Source organism: Paramormyrops kingsleyae, chromosome 14 (genome assembly GCF_048594095.1).
Source record: "Paramormyrops kingsleyae isolate MSU_618 chromosome 14, PKINGS_0.4, whole genome shotgun sequence".
Taxonomy (NCBI): Eukaryota; Metazoa; Chordata; class Actinopteri; order Osteoglossiformes; family Mormyridae; genus Paramormyrops; species Paramormyrops kingsleyae.
In genome coordinates this window covers 22,428,542-22,454,104 of record NC_132810.1, presented here as the reverse complement: position 1 = coordinate 22,454,104, position 25,563 = coordinate 22,428,542, and the positions used below count along the sequence as shown (strand labels likewise).

The 25,563-nt window shown below is 42.4% G+C and overlaps 1 protein-coding gene across 6 annotated transcripts in view; it reads right to left on the bottom strand.

Annotated features, from left to right (window-relative positions):
• Positions 1-4,723: 4,723 nt before the first annotated feature.
• LOC111857971 (transcriptional-regulating factor 1) overlaps positions 4,724-25,563 on the bottom strand; it is a 36,265-nt gene continuing 15,425 nt past the window's right edge. The window contains exons 1-15 of one of the 6 annotated variants that reach the window (XM_023839291.2): positions 22,183-22,212; positions 19,588-21,345; positions 17,090-17,136; positions 16,807-16,957; positions 15,862-16,080; positions 14,838-15,150; positions 14,122-14,188; positions 13,856-13,995; positions 13,637-13,740; positions 13,140-13,215; positions 12,678-12,766; positions 11,707-11,820; positions 11,359-11,511; positions 10,588-10,790; positions 4,724-7,809 (exon numbers count right to left, since the gene is read on the bottom strand). In XM_023839291.2, coding sequence (XP_023695059.1) covers positions 7,482-7,809; positions 10,588-10,790; positions 11,359-11,511; positions 11,707-11,820; positions 12,678-12,766; positions 13,140-13,215; positions 13,637-13,740; positions 13,856-13,995; positions 14,122-14,188; positions 14,838-15,150; positions 15,862-16,080; positions 16,807-16,957; positions 17,090-17,136; positions 19,588-20,913 — 3,330 coding nt within the window. In that variant the 5' untranslated portion in view covers positions 20,914-21,345; positions 22,183-22,212 and the 3' untranslated portion in view covers positions 4,724-7,481. Of the gene's footprint in view, positions 7,810-10,587; positions 10,791-11,358; positions 11,512-11,706; positions 11,821-12,677; positions 12,767-13,139; positions 13,216-13,636; positions 13,741-13,855; positions 13,996-14,121; positions 14,189-14,837; positions 15,151-15,861; positions 16,081-16,806; positions 16,958-17,089; positions 17,137-19,587; positions 21,346-22,101; positions 22,213-25,563 lie in introns of those variants that run through there. The other 5 variants (XM_023839290.2, XM_023839289.2, XM_023839293.2 and 2 more) reach the window with 5 other exon arrangements.

Below are 25,563 nucleotides of genomic sequence, written 5' to 3'. Positions count from 1 at the left end.
ACTGGAGCAGAGTGGAAGTTCAGTTGTGAGAGTTCAACAAAATATGCATGTAATCTGAGTTACAGAAAGAAAGATGAGACATTGCTTATCAGACAATAAGCAATGTTTGGAAAAATGACTGCCAGTCAAGATCGCCCTGATTACACTCAAAACAGGTGCCAGAATTGGGATTTACCATCATTTTCAAAACACTTAAACATATTAAACAAAATAAATGTATGACAGTGTGTATATTTACTAAGTGCTTAGAAATTCAATATCATTAGCCTAATATGTTTCCCACTAAAGTATGGCGTCACACCAGGGTTGCCAACTTTGGTGAGATTTTCAGTTCAAAACAAGTCTGCACACACATCACATGCATTTACATGTATGTGTACAGTTTTTTTTTTTTTTACCTTGTAAATAGTCTGTAGGGTTTTCAAACCACCCCAAGCCCTTTACTATGGCTTATTTTAGGTTTATATCAGAATAATATATATTTGCCGTAAGATTTCTTGCCCGAGCATGACACTCTAATAGCGTGAGTGTCACGCCAGATGCGTGAGACTTGGCAACCCTGGCGTTACACCTATGTCAAAACTAGAGAGCGATAATACACAAAGTGAAAAATATAAATCTACAAGTCTTAAACTTTCATGTGTATAAATATCCCACTCACGAGTGCAAATTTGAAACTTTCGAATTCAGACAAACTCAGACAATTATTCATCATCAGAAATGGCCATAGGTCCGGCCCCAGTGTCAAAACCACCCCAAATTTGACCCAAAAAATTTCACTCAAGCACAGACAGCAGGTGATGGTAATCCACTTAGCGTGCAAGAATATCTGTCAAATCAAGAAGCAATTAAACATTCGTGAAGCAAATAAAGACAGTTTGAGCATGATATTGTGCTTGTAAGTTTCATACTTGTACAAAATGTTATTGTTGCTTTGTGTTTTATCGCCCTCAAGTTTTGCCATGGATGTGACGCCATACTAAAGCTGCATGTCGTAAAAGACTGGTCTGGATGTACAAAGTTTCAGTTTACTTCAGTTTTCTTTAATCACAGTATCCTAGCAACATGTACATCATACATCATATACTAAAAATCAAGAACATGCTGTGCATTTTTCCTCAGAATGTTCATTCTACTAATGTCAGTGTGTACAATATCAATGACTAAAATGGAATTTGGTGCATTTATGTGCATTTCTACACCTAAGTTAAGAAACACTGTACTAAAAGAATTACTGGACAGTTCACTAAAAAACATCTTTTTCTACAAATAGCATCTGAGACTCAGTCACACATTGCATTACAAAACCATTTTAAACAATCTCTTAATTTTGTGATTGGGGTGAACAGTGAAACAAGACAACCAAGAAGATTTGGCTACATTGTAATGGGTCAAATCTGTGAAACTTCAATACAATCATTGATTTTACATCAGGGACAGAAGTGCAATCGCAAGACAATGAGACCTAGGTCCTCTGACTGACTGAATATTATGATGTATATCACTCCGAAATGCTAACCCTAGAAAACAATTTGAAACTTCCCAAAAGGCTTCATACGCGAACATGACTGACGCTTCATCAGAGCTTTCCAAACCATTAAGCATGAAACACAGGTAGCTTGTGAACATTATTTAAGTTTTCTAAAGTTTCACATTTTAAAAAGCAATTCAAAGAACAATGAAAACTCAAGTCAAAATTAAGCAAAATTAAGTAAACTACTGAATCAGTCAGATAAATCAGATGCTTTTAAAAAAGGCAAATCCATTTTGTATGCTTATCTTGGAGAGAGTGATGGAAAAAAGGATAAGTGTGATATTTAAAAAATGATTCAAGGAGCTTAATGCAATGACCCTATGAAGGATGGATAAGGGAGTGTCCTGTATTTTTTAACAACAGTATGATTTCCAAACAATAATACAGAGCAAACCTAAAAGTATTCAGTTATAGGCACCAAAATCTAAGACCATCGTCACGGCAATGTGCCAATGACCCCAAAATGCAATACATCACAGTCATTGCTAACTGGTGCTCCGAGGGTCATCAGTTGGAGGGTCCTGTTCCAGTAGTGCCTAGGATCGTGGGTGCTCAATCCCATCACGCTTTGGACTTTGTTCCCTGGAAGCCAGAGGCTAAGTTGACTGCAGCTGAGATGGGTGTAGAGTAGCCTGCTGTTAAGGTCTGCAGCCCAACCACCAGACATTTCCAGCTGAATCGCAGAGCCTTGCCCAGGTTCTGGCAGACAGAAGCAAACAATCATATAAAGGTGAATGCAAGGGAAATTACACATTTTACCCAAAGTAAATACAGGACAAATTATTGTATAAATACAGGACAGAAAAAAACTGACAGAAAATGTGATTTTTCTTGCTGAAACAGCAGCCTACATACAATGCGCATATCACTGCGCGCATGCCAACTTGCGTGCTCACGAACAGTGAAGTGCTTTTAGTAACGCCCCAGTGTACACGTGCCGCCGCGCTGCCCGAGTCCATGACATACACACTGTACATCGTGTATGATCAAAGGTTAGGCTTTATAAATGTACCCTATACTGTGCTCAGGAGGCATTCTCATCCTGATACAATTTAGATTAAAGTTGCAGGATAAAAACAAAAATAGTCAAAAAAATATTTTATTATAAACGGACTTCTAATATATACAAATATACGTCAAACAGATATAATTTTGAAAGGTTTGACTCTATGGTATATACGCCCAACTGATAGGCCTACTTATAGTGAGTTTGATTACGTAGCTTGTGTCGCTTTAACATTTTCTCATGTGTGGTTCTTCTAATGATTTATTTACTTATGAACATTCCATGCTACGTTAATTATTACCCTTGACTCGGGGGTCTTAGAGTTTTTTTCCATCCCGTTATTTCATTATACTATACTGAATGTCTCCTAATGTAATGTAATAACTACTTAAATTGCAGTCTAATGTATTCAACAAAACAAACATGATGTCGTTCGCAGTACACATTAAATATTTGTAAATAATCGGACACATTTAAATGCATGGGACTCGAAACGACGTCCTTCACTTAACATAATATTCCATAAATAGTCTCCCCATGCCCACATACTGTACAGAGTTTTGACTGCCAATTTGATTTAGTCCAGCCTAATAAACCAACCTTTCTATATTTCTTATTCCTTTCTTTCCTCTTACTTTTCTTTTCTTCTTTCCTTCTTTCAACTTCTTCGTCAGCTTCTATCAATGGCTCATATTTCTCCGGCAGGAAAGATAAATGAACAGGCTTAGAGCATTTTTTGCCCACTTTCTCGGTTCGTTGCCTCGCATTTTGATTTATGGGAATTTCGCTGTTCCCTGTACCAGCCGCAAGCTCACGCTTCTCTCCTTCGTTGTCCTGTAGATTGAAATCTACTTTTTCGGTATCCATGGCTATTCCACATGTGTCTTCCAAGCTTTATTCTGAATTATTAGTGTTTTTGATCCGCTTTTTCCATAACATAATATCGTAAAATTGTTTTTGTTACTTGCCGAACTTTTTAAATACCCCACTTACGTCAGACCTTAATTGCGCGCGCGCGCGCACACACACACACACACACACACACACAGACGGCACAGTTTATCCATAGTCTGGACAAGCTGTAAAAGACAATAAACGTTACAAGTACTGTATTGCACTCGATGCTGTTAAAGGCCAAAGTTTGAAGACAATCTGTGCTTCTTTGTTTTAATAATGAATCAGACACTGAGTACAAGATTAAAATGTGAGTAATTGTTTAAAATTTCCCAAATGGAATGGAATTATTTACAAAATACAGATAAATACAGACATTGTTCACCTTATTAATTCAGTTTTAAAACAACAATAAATAAGCGAATAAATGGCTTCATATTTCCTGGCCATGACTAGGAATGGCCCGCAACTACACCATCCATCCATCCATCCAAACTGCTTACTGAATGCAGCTTTCACTTCAGGGGTGTTGCTAGACATAAAACTCTACTGGGACACAGGCCCCCCACCCCCCAATACCCATATAAGTGAGATTTTACCCGGGGTACAGCACATGAATACTGAGGCCCATGTTTCATTTGTTCCATTCCATAGCTGAAACACGTTCGGCTTATGGATCTGGTTGAGCCCTGGAATCCCATTCAGACTCTCCCTGCCTAGGTTCCAAGTCAAACATGCTATACAAAGGCTAAACATACAGGCTACAGATAACATCTCTGCACGTCTAAAGAGTAATGCCTGCAGCTATTGGTGGATTTAATACGGTCAACCAATCATCTTCTGTGTTATTATGTTTCTTAATTAAATAGACCTAGACATAGAAAAAAAATATCAGAGTTAGCAAGATAGGAGGTCATCGCAGCATTAAGTCAAACAAATAACATGAATTAGCTCTTTACGTGTATCTTCTATGAATACAGTTGCAGTTATCCACACTGGATATTTGTCTCCACTACCGGTTGCCATTATTGCCTTTATCCCGCAGTTTTGCAACTGCTCCACAAACAGAAAAAAGTGCACCATGTGACCTGTACACTTACTGTAGCAGCCTTCAAATCTTTCGAATCTGGCATGCGAAGTGATAGGCTGCTTAGGCAATACTGAATGACTGAACGATAACCTTTGGAGTTTATAAAAAAAAAATTCTTGACTTGGTTTTACTAGACGGCCTTTGCTGTCCCGCGAGCAACATGGGATTAATATCCCACACATTTAGACACAACACGGCATTCAAAAGGTGTTAAAATATTTTTATCAATACAAAGAAAGATAATTTCACTGTACAAAAGCTTTTCAGTCAAAACAACAAAGAAAATCCAGGTAAAAAGAAATAGAAATTTCTTGGCAACCGTGCATACAAACACAAGTAATTATATTACCTTAAGTTTTTACAAAACAGAAATTTCTCAATTTCCCATTATTTCTGATTATCCATATTACTTTGTGGTATAACTAAAGCAGTGGTATTCGATCATTTGACAGGGATGCCCTGGGGCTCATTGTTACGCGGCGAATGGGCACAGAGCGGGGATAGAGGAGCGGGAGTCCAGGGGGTCGGGGAAACGAGTGGTTTATTGAGGAAACAGCAAAGGCCCACGGGGCAAAACAAGTAGCAACGTCAATGACAGGACTAGGGGAAGACGAACAAGGAAGCACTTACTGTAAATACACCAGACTACATTGAACAAGACTAGACATAGCTGGTAACACGGGGATTCCACACGAGGTAGCGAGGGGGGGCGTGGCACATGGGAGGCTCGGACGCAAGGCATGACACTCATTTATTTATCCTTTTAATTAAATTACTTAACAATTCATTTTAAACACAACCTGGCTGTTTCTCCAGTTAAGGAACATGCAAAACAAATGGTAATTGGTAACTACAAAAGTGTAAAAAAATAACATAGAATGACCACTCAAATAGGCCCTTACCATCCTTTGGCTATATCAAAGTTTCCTTCCGCCCCCAGGTCACTTGCAAATGATTCCAGTGAGGCTTGACCATTCCCAGTGAGAGTTCAGCGAGACACCATCTGACAAATTATATTGCTTTGGGCAATATAATCCCTGTATCGAACAGGGAGTTTTGGAAACTGCAGGTATGTTTCCAGAGGGAAAGACAGTGCTATCTCAGTGTAGGATAGTGGCTGTGCTCCTCAGATTGCTGTGTCTACATAACAAATGTCTACAGGAAGATACACACTAAAGACATATGCTTATTTCTCCCTGCTACATGCCAGGAGCAAAAACCAAAATAGAAAAGAAAAAAAGAATTCAATCCAGAAAGTATTTAATCTGCAATACTGTATTTGTAGCTGTACGTAATTTTTTACTTTAATTTCATTCACAATTTCACCCAACCATCCAAGGAAACAATGGAGACTTGGTGTACAAGTGCTCATTCGAAGAAGTCAGTAAGACTTGTGCTGAATAAAATCGAAGGTAAATAAAAGAAATATGTTACATTCAAGTAAACACCTTGAGGCTGTGAGAGTTTTGGTATTACGCTACAGTGAAAATAATACTTGGTTAAAAAATGCAATTGAAGTACAGTATTTTCAACTTTCTGAACAGAGTAAAACACCTGTATCACAAAGCAGGATTTCTTGCTTCCCATATAACTGGTCGTATTTAAGGTGGTCAGGGCTAAAAGTAAGTGAACAGCAGTCCATCTAAACCGGGATACCTTAAATCTGGCTTTGTGATACAGAACCCAGGAAACATATAAACATTTATACACTGTTAACTTCAACAATGTAACATTGACTGGAAAGAAATGAATTGGCTTTGGAACTGGCAACCAACTGAATGATAGGCTTTTCCTAAATCATAGTAAATGCGAATAAATATAGGAGGAGATAAATAAAATATACAATCGCATTACCGCAAAATTAAAAAATTGTAAACCACTGAAATAGAAATTTTCTTTTTATAAACGTCTCTCTTATATATTAACATAAATTCATTTCCCATTTTTTGGTGGACCCACTGAATAGCCTTTATACCAGTCTTTTATATTTTTTTTTCAGTAGTGCAACAAAGAAAAGGAATATTACGCCCTACTGGCTAAATTTATATATACTGTATTTAAAATAAAGATTTTACATTCATATTCATGACCTATTTCGTACCAAAAATAAAGTCTTTATTTGAATGCGCGGGGACAGCATGGCAGAAGTTTAACCCCAAGTGCAATAAAGAATGCCAGCGACTATTTGTGCATCATTCTTGTGAACTTGTCAATAATGACAAACACATTAAAGAAAGGCAGTGATGTATATAGAGCGGAAGACATCTGCATCATCATACAGGTTGTGCACATTTATAATTATGCAGTATGCAGGAATCGGCATAAAAGATTTTTCTGCAATACTTTAACAGGATAAAGCATTAGATAAACAGGAAGATGCAGGAGGGTACAAATCTGCAGTTCCTGGAGATGGTAACTGCTGTGTAGGCAGATACCTCAGTTCTTATTTGGAGTTACGTGTTTTGATCTTTGACCAGGTCTCTGTTTTCTAACTTCTGTCTAGGGCAGTGTTTCCTAATCTGGTCCTCGTGGACCTACAGTCGGTCCATGTTTTTGCTCCCTCCAAGCTCCCTGCCAGACAGTTCACAAAAACGTGGACTGTCTGTGGGTCCTGAGGACCAGATTGGGAAACAATGGTCTAGGACATCACCGTTTTGAGAACGGTGAGAACTGTTGTACCTTTACATGCTAAGAACCATGTTCGATAGTCATAAAAAAGATTCAGTACCTAGAATCCTTAATACATCTCATTAACGTATTCATGTATTTGTTATTCTGTATAAAAAAAGTCCAAAAAGCTGTAATATAAAAACATAGAACAACAAAATCCAAACCAACCCTGAGATAAAGAGAATAAAACCCTGAATGCCTTCACTCTTTCAGCTTTTTGGACTCTCACTAAAAGTGTTTAATAAGGACCTCCCTTCTGAAGCAAGGCCTTCTCTCCTGCCTAGGGGTCATTCAGTTCCCTTCTGCGGCTGCGTCACAGGACGTGCCACAAGAGGGCAGCCTTTCCCCATCTCCTCCCCCTCCTCCTCCTCTTCCTCCTCCTCCTCTTCCTCCTCCTCCGTGTGGTCGTTCTCCTCCCTGAGCCGCTTTACCAGGCCCATGTGGTCGAAGGGGAGCTGGAGGAGAGCCATGGGCACCTGAGGGATGCGGGGGGTGGTAGGTGCCCCCTCCACGGTCATGTGACCCAGTGGCTTCTGGAGCCTCCAGACCTGCGTCTCGTCTTGCTGCCGGTGAGTCTTCATGTGGGCGTTGCGGCTCTTGATTTTATAAAACACCCTGCAGAATGACATAGGTAGAAAATACAGAGAAATGGGCAATAGAAGCCTGAGCCAAAATGAAATATAAAACCTTAATCGAACACAGCTTCCTCCACTTTGCAGCAATACTATTTTGACGACACAAAATCCAGGTAATCCAACACGGATCATTTATCTGTCAGAAATACTCAAGGCTTTAAATCTACATGATTTTTTGTAAATGCAAGTAGGATTGTCTTGTCAAATTTAATTAAAATATGCTGGGAACACCCCATACTTGCTGCCACAAGCTCCAGACTCAACATAACCCTTTACTGATTAAGTTTTACAGAAGATGAATGGATATGCAGTTCCGCGTAAAAGTCTTAGGCTGTCAAAGGAAATGTTTAAAGCTATTGGTAACGCTTTACTTGAGGGCACACAAAAATATAATAGTACAATCTTACTTAATGCATTAATTAATTGGAAACTAAGTGTCAGTTATGTACTCAGTGGCGTCGTTAGGCCTATTTTAGGGTGGCTGAAGCCTCCCTAAAATATTCTTAAGCCCCCCTAAATAATTTGGTGGTTTTTTTCAAGTTTTTTTTTTTTACTTATTCTATTTTTATTTTATTTTTTTTACAAAAATTGCAGACAAATTCAATATGAAGACGCAGGAATATGAGTTTAAATAAATAATAATATAAACCTGTCACTATTCACTTGAATATGATCATAAATAATTCCTTTCACTTTACAGTGTTAAGGTAGCGTCAGTGCTTCGCTATCCAATCCGTTCCAGTTGTTCACAGGGAACGCCCACATTACTGAAAATCCAGTCCACGTTTTCACTGCTACTTTACACTCCGCTGCATCTACACCTGCGGACACACTAGCGTACATGCTGCACACAGCAAGACAACATGCCTATACGCAAGTTTTTCAAGAAAGTAAGTCTTCATCACTGCTGGTAATAACAATTAGTTAGCTCCAGCTAACAGCAGAGTGTCCCATGTAATTAACCCCCTGGGGTCGGGGGTTATCAACAGAAATTTCGCCGAACCGCTTAAATAACTCTGCGAGACACGCTTCAGCATCTGAGTCACAACAGAGCGATTGACCGATTTGCCACTCTTAAAAACAGACGCCATTCTTTGATGCTTCCACCCACCAAGTAACTGGTGATTGCAGCCATAAAAATTATGTACTTTATTTTCAGTTTTTTTCTTGTTGTTAATGCAGCAAACACATTTCCTGTGTTTTCTTGTTGTACTGTATTAAAAAACAGACTGAAATAAAACAACAAATCTATTGGTGGCCTAAGATGTTTAATCTGTCCAAAAAAGTTGAAAAGCAATTTCTCAGTCTTTGTTTTCTGTTTGTGAAATTTTGTGCTCATGCGCTACGTTTGTTCATATCATGTGCATTTCTTGGGGGCTAAGCCCCCCCTGTCCTTAAAACCTAGTGACGCCCCTGTATGTACTGATCCCATTCTAAATCCATAGGCATAAATATAGAGTTGGTTCCCCCTTTGCAGCTGCCTCTCTTCTGGGAAGGCTTTTCACAAGACTTTAAAGTGTGTCTATGGGAATTTTTGCCCATTTATCCAGAATAGCATTTGTGAGGTCAGGCACTGATGTTGGACGTGAAGGCCTGGCTCGCAATCTCCGTTCTAGTTCTAGTATTTGATGGGGTTGAGGTCTGCGCTCTGTGCAGGCCAGTCAAGTTCTTCCACATCAAACTGAACAACACCCAACCATATCATTATGGACCTTGCTTTGTGTATTGGGCACAATCATGCTGAAACAGAAAAAGGCCTTCCTCAAACTGTTCCTACAAGGGTGGAAGCATAGAATTGTTGAAAATGTATTGGTATGCTGAAGCATTAAGAATTCCCTTTACTGGAACTAAGGGGCCCAGCCTAACACTTGAAAAACAACCCCATACCATGATTCCTACTCCTGCATAAAACTTTTTCACTTGGCACAATGCAGTCAGGCATGTAACGTTCTCCTGGCATCTGCCAAACCCAGACTCATCAATCAGACTGCCAGAAAGAGAAGCCTCATTCGTCAATCCGTAGAACATGTTTCCACTGCTCCAGAGTCTAGTGGCGGTGTGCTTTTACGCCACTCCATCCTATGCTTGGTATTGCGCTTGGTGGTGTGAGGCTTGCATGCAGCTGCTCGGCCATGAAAGTCTATTCCATGAAGCTGCCAGTGCACAGTTTTTCTGCTGGGGTTAATGCCAGTGGAAGTTCGGAACTCTGCAGTTATTTATCAACAGAGCGTTGGCGAACTCGGCACTTGGTGACCTCGCTCTGTCAATTTACCTGCCATTTCGCGGCTAAGTTCCTGTTGTTCTTGAATGCTTCCATTTTGCATTAATACCACTTATGGTTGACCGTGGAATATCTAGCAGGGAAGACATTTCATGAACTGACATATTGCAAAAGTGGCATCCTATGACAGCACCACGCTTGAATTCACTGAGCTCTTCTGAACGACCCTTTCTTTCACAAATGTTTGTAAACTTGACCGCATGACTAGGTGCTTGATTTTACATATTTGCTGCAAAGGGTCTGCCTGGGTCCATATAGTGTATATACAGTATTGTGTTCAGACAGATTAATGGTGTGATATCATGCGTTGTAGCAGGACTGACTCTAAAATCTGTTTTACACCAATATGCAGATCATTTAAGCATCATTTTCTTTGACTACTTAAGACATTTGCACAGTATTGAATATATTATTTTAACTGAACCAAGAAGGTATGACCACTACTGTTCATAAAACAATGCTCGAGGGACTTCTTACTTGCCGCACTCTTTGCAAGGGAAGAGAAGCGTGGGGTCAGTCTCCCCACTGGTGGTGCTATGGGCCGGGGAGCTCTTCAGGGAGCTCGATACCGACTGGGCCTGTGCCTTGGCTTTGTTTCTGTCTGAGACAGGCTTGGGGCATGTGCCCGGGTTGCTGTGAATTCGGCCATGTCCGCTCAAGGCTGGCTTAGAGGAGAAGATCTGTTGTGGAAAGATGATAACGTTAACCCAGAGATACTCCACTATATTCTCACTGGATACTAACCCAGAGATACGCTTCTATGCTATCTCACCGAATACTAACCCAGAGATTTTTTTTTTGTCCCTTTTTGTACTCGGCCTTTGTCTACATTACTCGGATGAGTGGGCGAGCTTAATTTCCAGCCCTCTTGATATTTCTACAGCTGAAAATAGAAAAACTTGTCCGAACCATCTGACCGCAGTATAAAGAGAATATGATATCAGTTTTTGCTTCTGAGAAAATCATCTTAAAGGGAACTGATATTTATCTAAATGGGACAGCATTACTTTATATGACCAAGAATCTATATGGCTAGATGGCTAAGAAGTCATTTTTAAATATAAAGAAATTGCCTTTTTACAAGTCACTGTAAATGTTACGAAAAACACACACACGCATGAAACTGCAATAAGCTTTAACTGACAGGAAAGACATTGAGTCACAGGATGTGTGTGTGGGGGTGTTAATATTGTTTCCATTGCTGTGTCGTCTGGTAGTAACAACATCGGCCTCGATGAGGACCCTCACCAAACCACAGCCAGGCACTTCACACATAAAAGTGCTCTTGGACAGGACCACAGTGCCATTGGGGGGGGGGCCTGACAGGTCAGGTGACCTGAGGGCTTTGGGCTCCCGCTCCTGGGGCTTCTTCGCGTCCATCTCCGCCTCGGCCCAGTCATCCTGAAGACAGCGGTGGGTAGACGATGAGGTTATCTTACCATTCCTTAATGAGCCATCCAGTTATTCAACCTATTGAACTAGATAAGTACATCCAGCCTTCCCGTTTCTGCTTGGGGCACGCTTCCCCCTCCGAAAGGACAGATTCATTAACATACTAATAAGTAGTAATGAGGGAAGATGTGGATTGGTCATTACCGAGCTCTCGGGGACCAGGTCAGACAGGCATGTTTTCTGTTTCTTGCCCAAACTTGATATCTTTTTGCAGGTGTAGTAGTACTCGACACACTGTGCCACTGTCTTTGTTTTAACCTACAGAAGAGCAAGCAAAAAAAATAAATAAACATGTCAGAGACGTGTATTATCAAGTTCATAAACTCATACGTTCATACTCTTATGACTGAACTAGCAGAGCACATTTCCATCTGCTTTGGACACATTTTTTATCTGACTCTCACATCAGAGCACTACTGGTCCTGCATATGGACTGAAGATTAAAGGATTTACATTGAAAATATTCATAAACAAGCAGTAGAAGGCATAAGATTTGCCTAAATTCTTACCAAAACTAATTTCATGTCAGATTCATGGAAGAGAAGCCAGAATATGCACTGGGAGGACTTTAGATCGGTGTTTCTTTACATTATAGTGGAAGTACTTCTGTAATTAATTCAGGTCTGCACTTATTCAATATCTAAACAGGTACAATCAGCTGTACAAGGGAATTTGAAAATAACGTATCTATATTATCTTCTGATAACAAGAACAGTATGGTTGCGTTACCATAGCGTATTCAACAATGCCATTGCTGAGAATCTCAGTATACTTATTTTTCTAATCTAAGCTTTAGTGTTTAATGTCAAAGCTCTAAGCTTTAATATGTAATTCTGTATCAGACCACCAAAAGAGACCCTAGGAACAGAGAGGGCATCTGACTCTTTGCAAAAGTCTTAATTTGTCACTCTCCTTTTGGCCTATGTGGTTTATTATTATAATTTTGTAATTTTCCAGTGGCTCATAACATGATAATCGATTACATAATCACTCCCTACTGTATGTACTTACTCATCACACGAAACACTCCGCATTGTACTGTTACACATTTGTTTACAAATGGATTGCCTAAAAGCTTACTATTGTGACACAATAAATGGAATAACAGGAAATACCATTTTCTGTATGATAAAGAAGTCCTTGTTGTGTATGGTAAAGGCTTTATTAAACATTTTCTTCTCCACTACTGTCCACTTATCAGACCCTGCAAGATAAAGGGCAGAAACAGAACAGATGAATTTATTATGTTCTTTCTAAATACATGAGCAACAAAAAAATGACTTCATTTCCACACTGAAACTGAACCAAAGTTGCACAGTTTCTCTTATTATCATGCATGCAGTGATTCCAATTAGGGTAAGTAGTGGAATCTAACATAAGTTTCAATCAGAGGATTCTTAAGCATGGTGACTGAAAGCCTGAAAATCCAGACAGAAGACAGAACGTCCTAAAGGCTCGGTATAAGGTCTACAAGGTCTCCAGCAGTTGATGTTGACTGGATGAAACTTTTAACAGTAATAATGGTGTGATAATCAAAGTCAATTTGTAGTTACTGAGAAACTGGGACACCAACATACCTGCATAATGATAACCTGTAAGAGGGTTAGACTTGTGTCTCACTGGCTTCAGCACAAGCAATTTCTCCACGGTTGCCTGTCAATAATAAAAAAAAGACCTGTTAACAGCCTCTGTGTTCAGATCTTTACAGTGTCCAAGCAGAATTTTGTCACTTTTAAAAGCGAACCTTATCAGACTCAATAAAGGAAACCGTTCTCAGAAATTATGATGAAACACAGCAACTATCTTAAAACGACGGAAAAAATTATGGTTGACATTTTTATTCTTGCATTTCTGTCCATTTAATGATAATTTTGCTAATAAATGGAAAACTACTTGATCTTGTTCATTAAAAAAAGCAAAAATCACAGGGTAAGCCCTAAAGCACTCCTGGTCATTTGCAAAACGCTGCATTTGGCTAAAACTCACATTTCAGTACAGTGTCTAGCCATCTCAGCTGGCATTTAGCTCTTATGTAAATGTGTCCTGTTGCTATTGTCTGCATGAGGACTCTTACCATGAAGTTCCCTCTGCATTCAAAAAGAGAGTGGAGTGCTAGTTCAGTGTTGGCGCCCCCTCCTGGCAGTATGCTGGAACATGCCATATTCACAAGATCGTCCACTGTCAGAGTGGTGGGAGTGCGTTAGGGACTGTATGAAACTGACTTTCTTCAAAATCAGGCAGGTTATAAATCACAAAGCAGTCTATGGAATCGTAGTCAGTGCCCCACAAGTACCTTTCTGCTGGGTAGCTGGGCTGTCCAAGTCCGGCCAGGGGGTCCACAGAAGGCCAGCCTTGTGTACGTCCTTTTCCACCTGGCATGGTTCCTGCAAGTCGGGAATCACAGCCTGGAAACGGGGGCCGATGTTGATCCGCCTGCAATGAATGGACACTGACCTCAGAACCAGGTGGCCACCTTCAGGAACGCTAGTTAGCTTACATTGTGTGAAAATTACTGTGGAATAGGGGGTGTTAGAGATGGGGGGGGGGGGGGGAGCTTACGGTTCAATGTCCACAGGCTTCTCTCCCGGGCCCAGTGTTGTCAATATAAGATTTCCAGAAGCATTATCTGCCAATCACACACAAACAACTGTATACTGTATACTGACACATACTTTGAAACACATTAAGTTCCAACCATAAAGTTTCCTTGTGCGCTTAATTATTTCAGCCGGTGTGAAAACGTAATATACAATATCAGTATAAGGTCCAGACACACCTACTGGAAATTATTTGTTTACCAACAAGATAATGAGCCCAAGCACACCTCAATGTTATGTGAGCGCCGTATGGTCTTGTGAACAAGCAAAGAGATGGAGTGCTGTGACAGGTGACCTGCCCCCCACAACCCCCCCAACATAAACCATATAGAGCTGCTTGAAAAGGATTGAAAAGTAAAAGCCAGGTAGCCAACTTGAGCTCAGAACTTGTGGAAACTCCTTCAGGACTGTTGGAGAAGCATTCCAGGTGGCTACATCTGCAAGCTGGTTGAAAGAATGCCAAGAGTCTACAATACTGTCATTGAAGCTAAGGGGGGCTATTTTGAAGAATCTAAAGTCTGAAAAAAATTTGAGATGTCCAGCACTTTGATATGTATTATTTCATAGCTTTGAGGCCTTTTACTATAAGGTGAATAACATAGTTAAAACAGAGACAAATGCATTATAAGCATGTGTGTTCACATCGGTTAACATCAATTTGTGCACATACAAACTTACTTGTTTTGCAGATGATCACACGTGGAGGGACTGGGTTGAGGGTCCCTCCCGGCGGCCCTGGGGCTGTTTTAACATTGCTGAAGAGGCCAGATCCTTGTCGGACAGGGCTGAGCATGGGGGGCGGCGTGTAGGAGCTGGAGTCGCCCGCAATGTGCGGGGAGCGCAGCTGGCTCTGGTACAGGATGGTGACTCTGGCGGCCGAGCTGGGGCTGGATGTGGGAATGACCAGCGGCTGCAGCCGATGCCGGTTCTTCTTCTTCACTGGCCTGGCTGCCTGACCCTCTACCTCTCTGGCTCTCTCGCTTTTTAACATCTGCACAGCAGAAAGAGGCAGCCCGCCAAACGAAACGGAGAGATTATGCCCTGCGTTTGTTAGACACACAATCACTAGGTCAAAACACATTTTTAAGTCTGTCATAATTTATTTTACAGCTTTTTGCTATTGTCAATGAGCAGAAATATCATTTCAAAACATAAAACTAATGACCAGCATAAAAACATGTATTACAATGTATAATGATTTTGTTTCCTTTAAGGCACTTATAAACACTATTAAATAGTCCTATTGAGTGTTTTTATACATTTGTCTAAACTGTTCACGTTTATGTTTGATGACTAATAATGACATACAGGCTAACATGTTACAGAATAACAAGGTCAATTATTCTGCGACATTTGTTCTAAATGAGAAACTCCTTCATTTGGTAACATTGTTATGTCCCACAACCTAGCAGTTTGAAGATGGATGGATGGATGGAAGGTGTACACAAACAGAAAGAGATTTGACTACAGAATAATCTGAATTTAGACCATTCATTGGTTCTGATTAACAGGTTTCTGGTTGGCTTAAACGAGGAAGCCAAACTAAAAAGGTCCAATCATGCGAAAGTGAGGGCACAGGAGTCAAGTCAGCTGTGGGAATTGGGGGAGGAATGGGGGCGGGAGCAGGGAGTGATAGGAGCTGGGTTTCCGGAGGGCCAGCATTGGTGGTGGTGGGGTTTGGGGGTGGGGGTGGTGCACTCACAGAGGAAGCGGCATGTATCTGGGGCCCGTCAGAGCATGGCCAAGGCACCTGTGGAGACAGCCCGGTGCGGTTGGTGGGGCCTTTGTCAGGGCTGGGCCAGTGAGGAGCGAGGGGCAACTTGGTGACAACGGGCTGAAGCTTGACAGGCACAGAGACAGGCATGACGACTGGGCGGGCAGGCTCATCCTCCCGGGGCAGAGGAGCGCCCCCTTCCTTCTGCTTGTAGATACACACAGAAGCAGTCCGACGTTTGACCCACATTTCCGTAACAGTCTACTTATGGTCATCATCCTGGTTTGCATCAATGATTGATAGTATAACTACAATAGTACAATATTGCCTATTCTCGACTATTCTAAAACTACTATTCTAAAATGACTATTTTATGCAAGATCCATCATTGTCAAACATGCACTGTCATTAAAAAAATGCACTGTGAGACACATAAGTACAGATTTAGCTGACTTAATTCTAGAGCCTCGTGTTTGGCGAAAATACCTGAGCAAAACCATCTAAATATCATTCACGAAAAGCACCGAGATTATTTCAGCATCATTGAATCAACTGCAATGGCAGAAATCTGACCGAAGACCTTTCAAGAGTGACGGCGAGTTAAACTCCCTTAATGTGCAGTCAGATGCTGCTGAATGTTGTCAGAACATCACAAACCCAAACCCAGAAGCTGTATTGCCAAAGTTCTGAGGCCGTGTGGAGTTGAAAGTGATCTCTTAGAATGCAAATGATTTTTCTGATCGTCATGTTCACAAAAGCCACAGCCAAGCGGAAAGCACCATCAATCAGCACAAGCTAAACATTGCGTTTTTAATCGAAAACGTGCTCCAAGCCAGCATGACACGGCCCAGGCCTAAAACTCCTATAAGAGACTTCAGCGACGGAGAACGGCACGTGTGTGAGGTGTGCCGTGACACGTGGCCGGCTCCTCACCGTTTTGGGTGTGGGCAGAGCCCGGAAGCCCCCGTGAGACCGCATGTGGCCGTTCAGGGCCGGCAGACTCTTGAACACCTTCTTGCAGGTAGAGCACAGGAGCTTGTTGCTGCTGTCGTCCTTCTGCAACACCTCTGGTTTGACCACAACACTGCAGGCGGCATGACCGTGGAAGGGGATGCTTAACAGGTGACCATGTGACATGCAATACTAACGTTCGACAAATTACCACCTTTAACAAAATTTATAATGAAATCAAATGTGAAACCAAATGAACTTATACCTGTGGTCAGGAGACAGTGGATCGTCCTGGTAGTTTGGTAAGCGCATCTATAGGAGCAGAACAGAGAACAATGAGAAGCTTTTATATTTTTCTATATGTTTTATCAACTTATGTACCTTAACCCGTGCACCTAAAGTATTTCAAAAATCCAAGCAAGATTCATTCATATTCTGCTTAAATATATTAGCGACCTACCCAGAACACACCAAGTAATGCATTTATTTTGTTTGTTTTCATAAAAATTCAGGTTTGCTTAATACTTCTGGCCAAGTAGAGAAGCATTACAGGTATTGCTTGTTATACACGCACTGTGTTTACACAATATGGCAGCAGGCCAGAAGGTGCACACCCATCTGCCTGTGGACACACCAAAGCGTGGGACTGTTTTCATAAGCGAATTTGGGAACCAGACACCAGGCACTTCAAGACACTTTCAAGATGGACGTTGTACTAAGTAGGAGACTGTATATAAGGTACAGATAGACAGATAACATAAAATAAAATGTCTTGCACTCTTTTTGAGTTCTTTTTCTTTTAAGTGTTTTCAGGTTTATGATACATTCATATAAATTTCTGTAAGCAGAAAGTTAAAGTCTCTAGCTTTAGTTGGTGAACACTCTTTGAATTGTTTGCCACATCCCTTTCGTCAACGAATTAACTGTCTCGTTTTACATGTGCGATTCTTTAAATGGGAATCATGCAGACCTGCGACCCTAATAGGATAAGTGGTTTAAGATGGGAGAATGGAATCTAACAATGAAAAATATGCCACTTGTAACACACCATAAAAACACATTATATATTTACCTACTTAGCTAACTGATGAGTTGGGTTTAACTAAGTTACCATTTGTGACTGAATATACAAGAGGGTCAAACAAGACTTTGCAAGTACAGAAAGTCAACTTTAACTCAATTTAATTCAGCTAATTGCTACTGTTTTAAAACAGCCTATTAATTTTTAGTTGAAGACGCCCTGATTTATGAAAAGACTCTCTAATGGAAGAAGAAGGCGTGTTCTTTATAGTCCGGAACATCCACCGATAACAGCCCTATGCAGTCAGGCCACAACACGCTCTTTATTCAGCTCCTTTGAAAATTGCATTGAATATTAAAAAGAAACTGTTCTCACACACACAGGGTTGTGTTAACTGCCAGGTATGCGTGTGTTCAGCAGGCATGTGTGTGTGTGTGTGTGTGTGTGTGTGGGGGGGGGGGGGGGGCGCTTATAGGGGTGCCTGAGCACCTGCCCGTTTTACCCATAGGGGTGGAAAGTGCCCCCCTTTTGGGGTTCTGACTGCCCCTTGTCAATAACTGATTATCACACAAAACTTACTGAGGGGGTGTTCCTAATTTTATGAAAAGCACCCCCCCCCCCCCCCCCATTCAGCTCTGGTATGGAGTTTACAGGCCCGTTCCTATGTTCATGTAGATTTCCTGTGAGTGCTAAGATTTCTGAAACAAGCTCATTACTTCCTGGGACAAGTTCCAGGTTCACCCGGACCCTGCCCAAGACGAGCGGTTATGAAATACGGGCAGATGAGTGGGTTAAACGTAATGCAACCCGAGTATGAAATAAGGAATGCCTTTTTCATACTGTCCCCAGGTTAATTTCACACTTGACAAAGCTTTACACCTATGTTTCTCAATCCGGTCCTCGGGGAAAACCAGACAGTCCACATGTTTGCTCCCTCCCAGCTCCCTGCAAGACAGTCCACATCTTTGCTCCCTCCCAGCTCCCGGTAGGGTCTGTCTGGGGGTCCCTCAGTACTGGGTTTAGAAACACTGCTTTACAGTACATATGAACATAAGAACATAAGAACTATACAAACGAGAGGAGGCCATTCGGCCCATCGAGCTCGCTTGGGGAGAACTTAACTAATAGCTCAGAGTTGTTAAAATCTTATCTAGCTCTGATTTAAAGGAACCCAAGGATTCAGCTTGCACTACGTTATCAGGAAGACTATTCCATACTCTGACTACACGCTGTGTAAAGAAGTGCTTCCTTAAATCCAATTTGAAATGTTCTCCCGCTAATTTCCACCTATGGCCACGAGTTCTTGTATTTGAACTAGTGCTGAAGTAACTATTCGGTTGAACAGCATCCAAACCTGTTAGAATCTTATACACCTGGATCATGTCCCCCCTCAGTCTCCTTTGCTTGAGGCTGAACAGATTTAGCTCAACTAACTTTTCCTTGTATGACATTCCTCTAAGACCAGGAATCATTCTTGTGGCCCTACGCTGCACCTTTTCTAAGGCCGCAATGTCCTTTTTATGATATGGTGACCAAACCTGCACACAATATTCTAGGTGAGGTCTCACCAAGGAATTGTATAATCTTAGCATTACCTCCCTTGATTTAAACTCCACACACCTGGAGATATACCCCAACATCCTATTGGCCTTTTTTATTGCTTCCCCGCACTGCCGAGAATGAGACATGGAAGCATCAACATACACACCAAGGTCTTTCTCATAATCAGCTACCTTTATTACCTGTAGCCATGATGAGCTGGGGGAGTGCAGTTGCTGACCCCCTGCTTTGCAGTTCGCCTGCTGGATGCTGGGGGGGACGTCCCTCTGCGGCGCATGGCTCTGGGGGAGAGGGCTGATGGTGCCGGCCAGAGGCATGGTGGGCTCCTGACAGGCCAGGCTATGGTCTCTGGGGAACAGGAAGCTATGAGCTGGGTGGGTGGGCGTGTGCTGGCTCGGGCTGGGCAGGGCACAGTTTGAGTCAGAGTGATACTGCTTGCTTGGCAGCGCGTGAACCTCGTCTTGGATGTGGCCCTGGGGCTGCTGCAGGTAAGGGCTGCTTTGGTGGTACAGTGGCCTGGGTTTCTGCTCCTCCTGGAAGTAGAGCTGGGCCTGCTGGCTGGGGTGGGCCGGGCTGGCCTGCATGAACTGCTGCTGCTGCTGGGAGATCTTACAGTTCTGACCGTAGCCCGGCAGGAACGAGGGACTCGGCATGGGCTGCTGGGCCGCCAAGTGAGCCTGCGGCTGGTAGTACGCCCCCTGCTGGTAGTCGAGCTGCTGCGGCTGCTGGTGGAACTGCTGTAGCGAGCGGCTGCATTCCGACACCTGCGCCTGTTGCAGTGCCCCCTGCTGGATGTAGTACTCGTCCGGTTGTTGGTGTTGGTAGTCATACTGCAGCTGCTGCTGTTCATGCTCATGCATGAGCTTGGACTGTGTCTGGTCGTAGCTCCTTGACGCTGACAGTCCCATGGGGGGGTACCTGTGCTGCGGCCCTGTCGGCTGCATGCTCGACTGCTCCAGCTGCGAGGACTTCTGCGAGAGCAGCTGGCGCAGGGCGCTGTCCGTGGGGGTGCAGATCGGGCCAGACACCAGCAGCCGGGACCCCTTGTTGCCGCCACCCCCTCCTTGGAGGATTCGCAGGTTCTGGCTGGCAAAGACCTGGTTGAAGGAATCGAGGCGTGGCAGAGAGTTGCCGGCATGCTTGGGGGTCGCCGGTGATTCCGTCGAGGCCAGGATGCTGAACTGGTAGCCCCCGTTACTGTTGTTTTCGCTCATCTCCAGGGCGTCACCTTGAGCGAGCGAGCCCCACAGGTTCGGGATGCTCTTCCTGTTATTGCTGCTAGGCCATGCCCCCCCGGGTTTGGAGCCTTCCACTATAGAACTGAAGTCCTGCCCAGGTGTGACAGGAGATTCCATCTGGTCTTGGAAGTACTGAGGGGAGGCTGGAGAGAGCTGAGCCGGTACCATGGGCTGCACGCCATAGTTCATGTTACACACCCCCATGGAGTTGTGCTGTGGGAAATAGATGTCTTCCGGACGGTTGTTTTCACAAAGCGGCTGCTCTTCCATTATAATTTGGTTCTTCAAATATAGACGATTATTGCTTTAATATAACAAAACCAGCAGTATCTGTGATACATGTAATACCTGCGACTGACCGTTTTTCTACACCATGTAACATTCAACAAAGAACGGTGGTCAAATTCACTTTCAGTTTCAGGGCAGGGTTGCTTTTCGGAATGGGACTGGCCATCTTCCGGCTGGTTCTGCCTTTGAAGGATGAGTTCTTGATTTCACCACGTCGAATCCCATTCGAGATAGATCAGTGTGATGGTCTAACGGTCATCTTCTGGGCCTGGAGTACCCGTGCTTTTGCTTGGCGGCGGTGGCCCTCTATGGTTCGCAGCGTACACAGCTCTCCGCCTCGTCTGACACTCTGGGCAGCAACCATGGAATCTGACACATCGTCTTCACTTCAGTTTCCCTTGCTGCGCTGTACGCCTAGCAGACACACAGACAGCGCCATTAAACACGTCACATTGCCGAAAATAATGAAAAAAGAAATGAACTTGATTGTGGACAGTACTTGAATAATCATAAAAAAACAAAGCACAAACAGAATGTACGCATCATTAAAACCTGTTTTTAAAGCAGTTTAAAGGCCATTTCAATTCAGAATTCTTTTCAAGGTTTAAGGTTTTGGAATTTGGAATTTAGGGTTTCTCCATGACACCCATTCAACGTGTTCTGGTGTTAACAGCTGCAACAATACACACTGATTGATATGGAATTGTATGCATGCAAGTACTGTATGCTGTTGCCATCCACTGGAAAATATGCCAGTGCTGATAGTTAACAAACTGGTTGCTGGAGCAGTGTAACTAAAAAAGTCCCTGCATTGTAATCTACCTATCCATCTTCAAACCACTTCTCTTGGTTAGGGTACTCTACCAGCATGGTAAAATACTGTTTAATGACTTGTCGACCTGTTTGTGACAATAGTTACTTAGGTACCAACAGTTACACACTATAGCCACGGTGAAAATAACTAATTTCAGTGCGATACTGAGAATGACTACTATTACACTACTGGATCAGCTGTGAAAAAAAACAAAAGACATAAAAAACTTTATTAGAAGTTTAAAATGAATAGGTAAACCTGAAATAACATCCCAATTATTCATCTTTTTCAGCAAGTTTAAAACAGCATTTTGTTGCTTAAATGAACTTTGACATAATATTATTGCTCTGAATTACCTCTTTCAGATATGGCATGAAAGTAAGCAAATATGTAGCATGTATTTCACTCCATAATTGAAGTGTCTCTTTTCTGCTCACCCACGCAAACACGGCGCTTTCAGCGCTGAAGATGTGATCCGGCCACTCACCCTGCTTTCATTTTCCTGTCACATGACCCAAGCAGGGAGCTGGCGGTTGCGTGTTTGTTCTGTAATGCTCTGTTCTCCTTTAAAGGAGTGAAGGGGGGAAGCCTGACACAGAACTAAACAAATGGCGGCTGCTCTTTTCACGCTTAAGCCCAAAAACAGGTTTCCTGAACATTTGCACATACTGTAATCTCATGACGTCTTGTCTTGAAATATCCTTCTGTACCTCTTTTTAAACAAATACATAGTTTTAAATATTCTACAAGTAGCTTCTGGGTGATTTTTAGTCTTATCTGTGTACAAGTCTATTCTACACCCCTACTGCTGCTAAATATCATTTCACTGTTACTAATTCAGTAGTTTTTTTTAATTGAAAGTTACATAGCTGATAGCTTTATGAAAACTTCCTCTTAGGCGATATAAATGTATTTCGACACTTAGCTAAAATAACCAACCTAAAGTATTCAAATACTGATGTTGCGGCGCTCTAACTAGACATCTGACATTAAGTTTTGCAGAAATATGGAAAATTTTCCAGGAAAATAAAATAAAATACTATGGCTGATAGTACTCCAGGGACCCAGGTAAATGGGCACAGGGTATAGGACCATTAAAAGGAAAAACCACAGTGTCCCGAGTGATTGAAACAACCAGACATAAGAAGTGAAGGAAAGTGTTAGCAGACCCAAGCAAAGCAGACAGACAGACGTAGGATGCCTTCATACAAAGTAACATAGCGAGGTCTGACTACGCAGTAAGAATGAAAACCCACAGGCCAGTCTTTAAACATTAAGGTAATGGAAAAATATGACAGAAAACTGTAGTGTGGGCACCATGCTCCAGTACTAAAGATAGGCAAAGGGGTACCCAAATGAGACTGCTTTGACACAGTTTGAAGACTGATAAAATATTACTGATTATTTTTTTGGTTGCTTGTGAATTTCCATTTCAGGGTACGGGCCTCAGTAAATGGACACGACCAGACAAAAAGCACTTGGGCACATTTAAACATACTGTCCTTCTTAAATTAACACAAAATCAAAGGCATACTTAACAATTGTTCCTCAATCACTATAGCTATGATAGGGATAAAGTTATTCCAACTAAATAAAAATATATCAAAATGCATGCATCTTTCAACTGCTCACCCTGTGCAGGGTTTGGTTAGGGAGGGCCTGGAACCTATCTCACGCAGGATAGGGCACAACGGAAGATCCTGGATGGGATGCCAGTCCATTTCCAGGCACTAATATATACATGTACGTGGACAACATAGAAATACAAGTGCAACTCAATGTGAGTCTTTAGATAGCAGAAAGAATCCCAGGTATTTGGAGGAAGAAGGAAAAAAAATACTTTATTGATCCCAATAAGAAAATTCTGCCTAGGCCAGGCTTGAACCAGCAACCTTCAGATTACAGGACCCAACTAAAGCTACACACAATGTGGGCAGAACATAGAAAACTTCACACATACAGAACAGGGGCAGAACTCAAACCACCAACTCAGATGGTGGGAGGTAATTGTGGCACTCAACGGACCACTGTGCTACTCCATTGAAATATTAATTTACATATTAGTCAATTGAATGTAGTGGGCACTTAAATAGTACCTCTAAAAAGTCACATTGGGCAAAGTAGAAATCCATCCGTTTTCTGAAACCACTTTTCCTATTCAGGGTCACAGAAGATCCAGAGTCTATCCCGGAAGCTATGGGCACCATGCAGGGAACAACCCAGGATGGGGCGCCAACCTGTCACGAGACAAACTGACACAGCATTCACTCACACATGCACACCATTGGGCGATTTGGTAACTCCAGCTGACCTCACCATGTTTTTGGGCTGTCCACACAGGACCAGAGTACCCAGACAAAATGCCATGACGACACCGGGAGAACATGCAAACTCCACACACATGGAGCCATGGTGGAGACTCGAACCCTGGTCCAGGAGGCATGAGGCAACAGTGCCACACCCAAAGCTAAAAAACGCTTTAAATATATTTAAAATTTAATATGTAGTAAGACAAACAGCCTGACAGAAAACCTCTATCCATCTACCCTAATTTTTACTGCTGTGAAACTCCTGGCTTCTGTAATGAGTGTGCAGGGGGCAGCCCCAGTGAGAAACAAGCACAGGGCTCTCACGGTGACAGCCGACCACAACTCTGGCGCCAACAGGGCAACACCCTCGGCTAGGAGTCGCAGTAATACGTACACCTCATGTGTGCTGGTAACATTGTGATTTTTAGAAGAGATTTTCTCCGTAAAATGTTTTTACCATCTCACAGTGTCTTCATCTTTGTTTAGGTCACTATGATTAGCTAGTGACAAAGAGGCCATAGGTTCAAGGTCTGCATGAGATGTTGGAAGACGGATGGATGGATGCAGCTAATTAGAGAATAGAATGACATCACCCTGGTGAAAATTCTCACATGACTCATGGATGCTGGCCTACAGGTCCTTCGATGGACAGGGACCCACCTTCACCAAAGAGCAAACCAAGGTCACGTGTGTAGTTCGTGCTCCTATACTGCACATACTTAGACCTCGGCATTCATCATTCATCATTCATCATTCATCATTCACCGGAAGCTCAGCCTAACTGCATTCATGGCCAGCCAACTCCATGACAGCCTGTGTGTTTGTTTGCAACGTTCTTTTCTCCTCATTTGTACATCATCGTTTTGGACAAGAGTATCTGCTGAATGTGGAAAATGTGAATGTGAATTTTCATTTATGAAAATTAATTTATCCAGTCCAGTGGTAGTGACTGCCCACTAATTATTAAAAAAATGTTATTGCTGCCTCTTTAAAATGTAAGAATTTCTTACTTTCCCTTCGTGAAAAGTGTAGCAAAATAAAATGGGGGGGGGGGGGGGGGGGAGTAATGTGACAATAAAAACACAGCTGTACATCAGTAAAATTAATGATCCTGATCACAGTTCGTCGTAAGCTGCCATTGCAGGCTGATCACAGTTGTCGTAAGCTGCCATTGCAGGCTGATCACAGTTGTCGTAAGCTGCCATTGAGGGCTGATCACAGTTGTCATAAGCTGCCATTGCAGGCTGATCACAGTTGTCCTAAGCTGCCATTGCAGGCTGATCACAGTTGTCATAAGCTGCCATTGCAGGCTGATCACAGTTGTCCTAAGCTGCCATTGCAGGCTGATCACAGTTGTCGTAAGCTGCCATTGCAGGCTGATCACAGTTGTCGTAAGCTGCCATTGCAGGCTGATCACAGTTCGTCGTAAGCTGCCATTGCAGGCTGATCACAGTTGTCGTAAGCTGCCATTGCAGGCTGATCACAGTTGTCGTAAGCTGCCATTGAGGG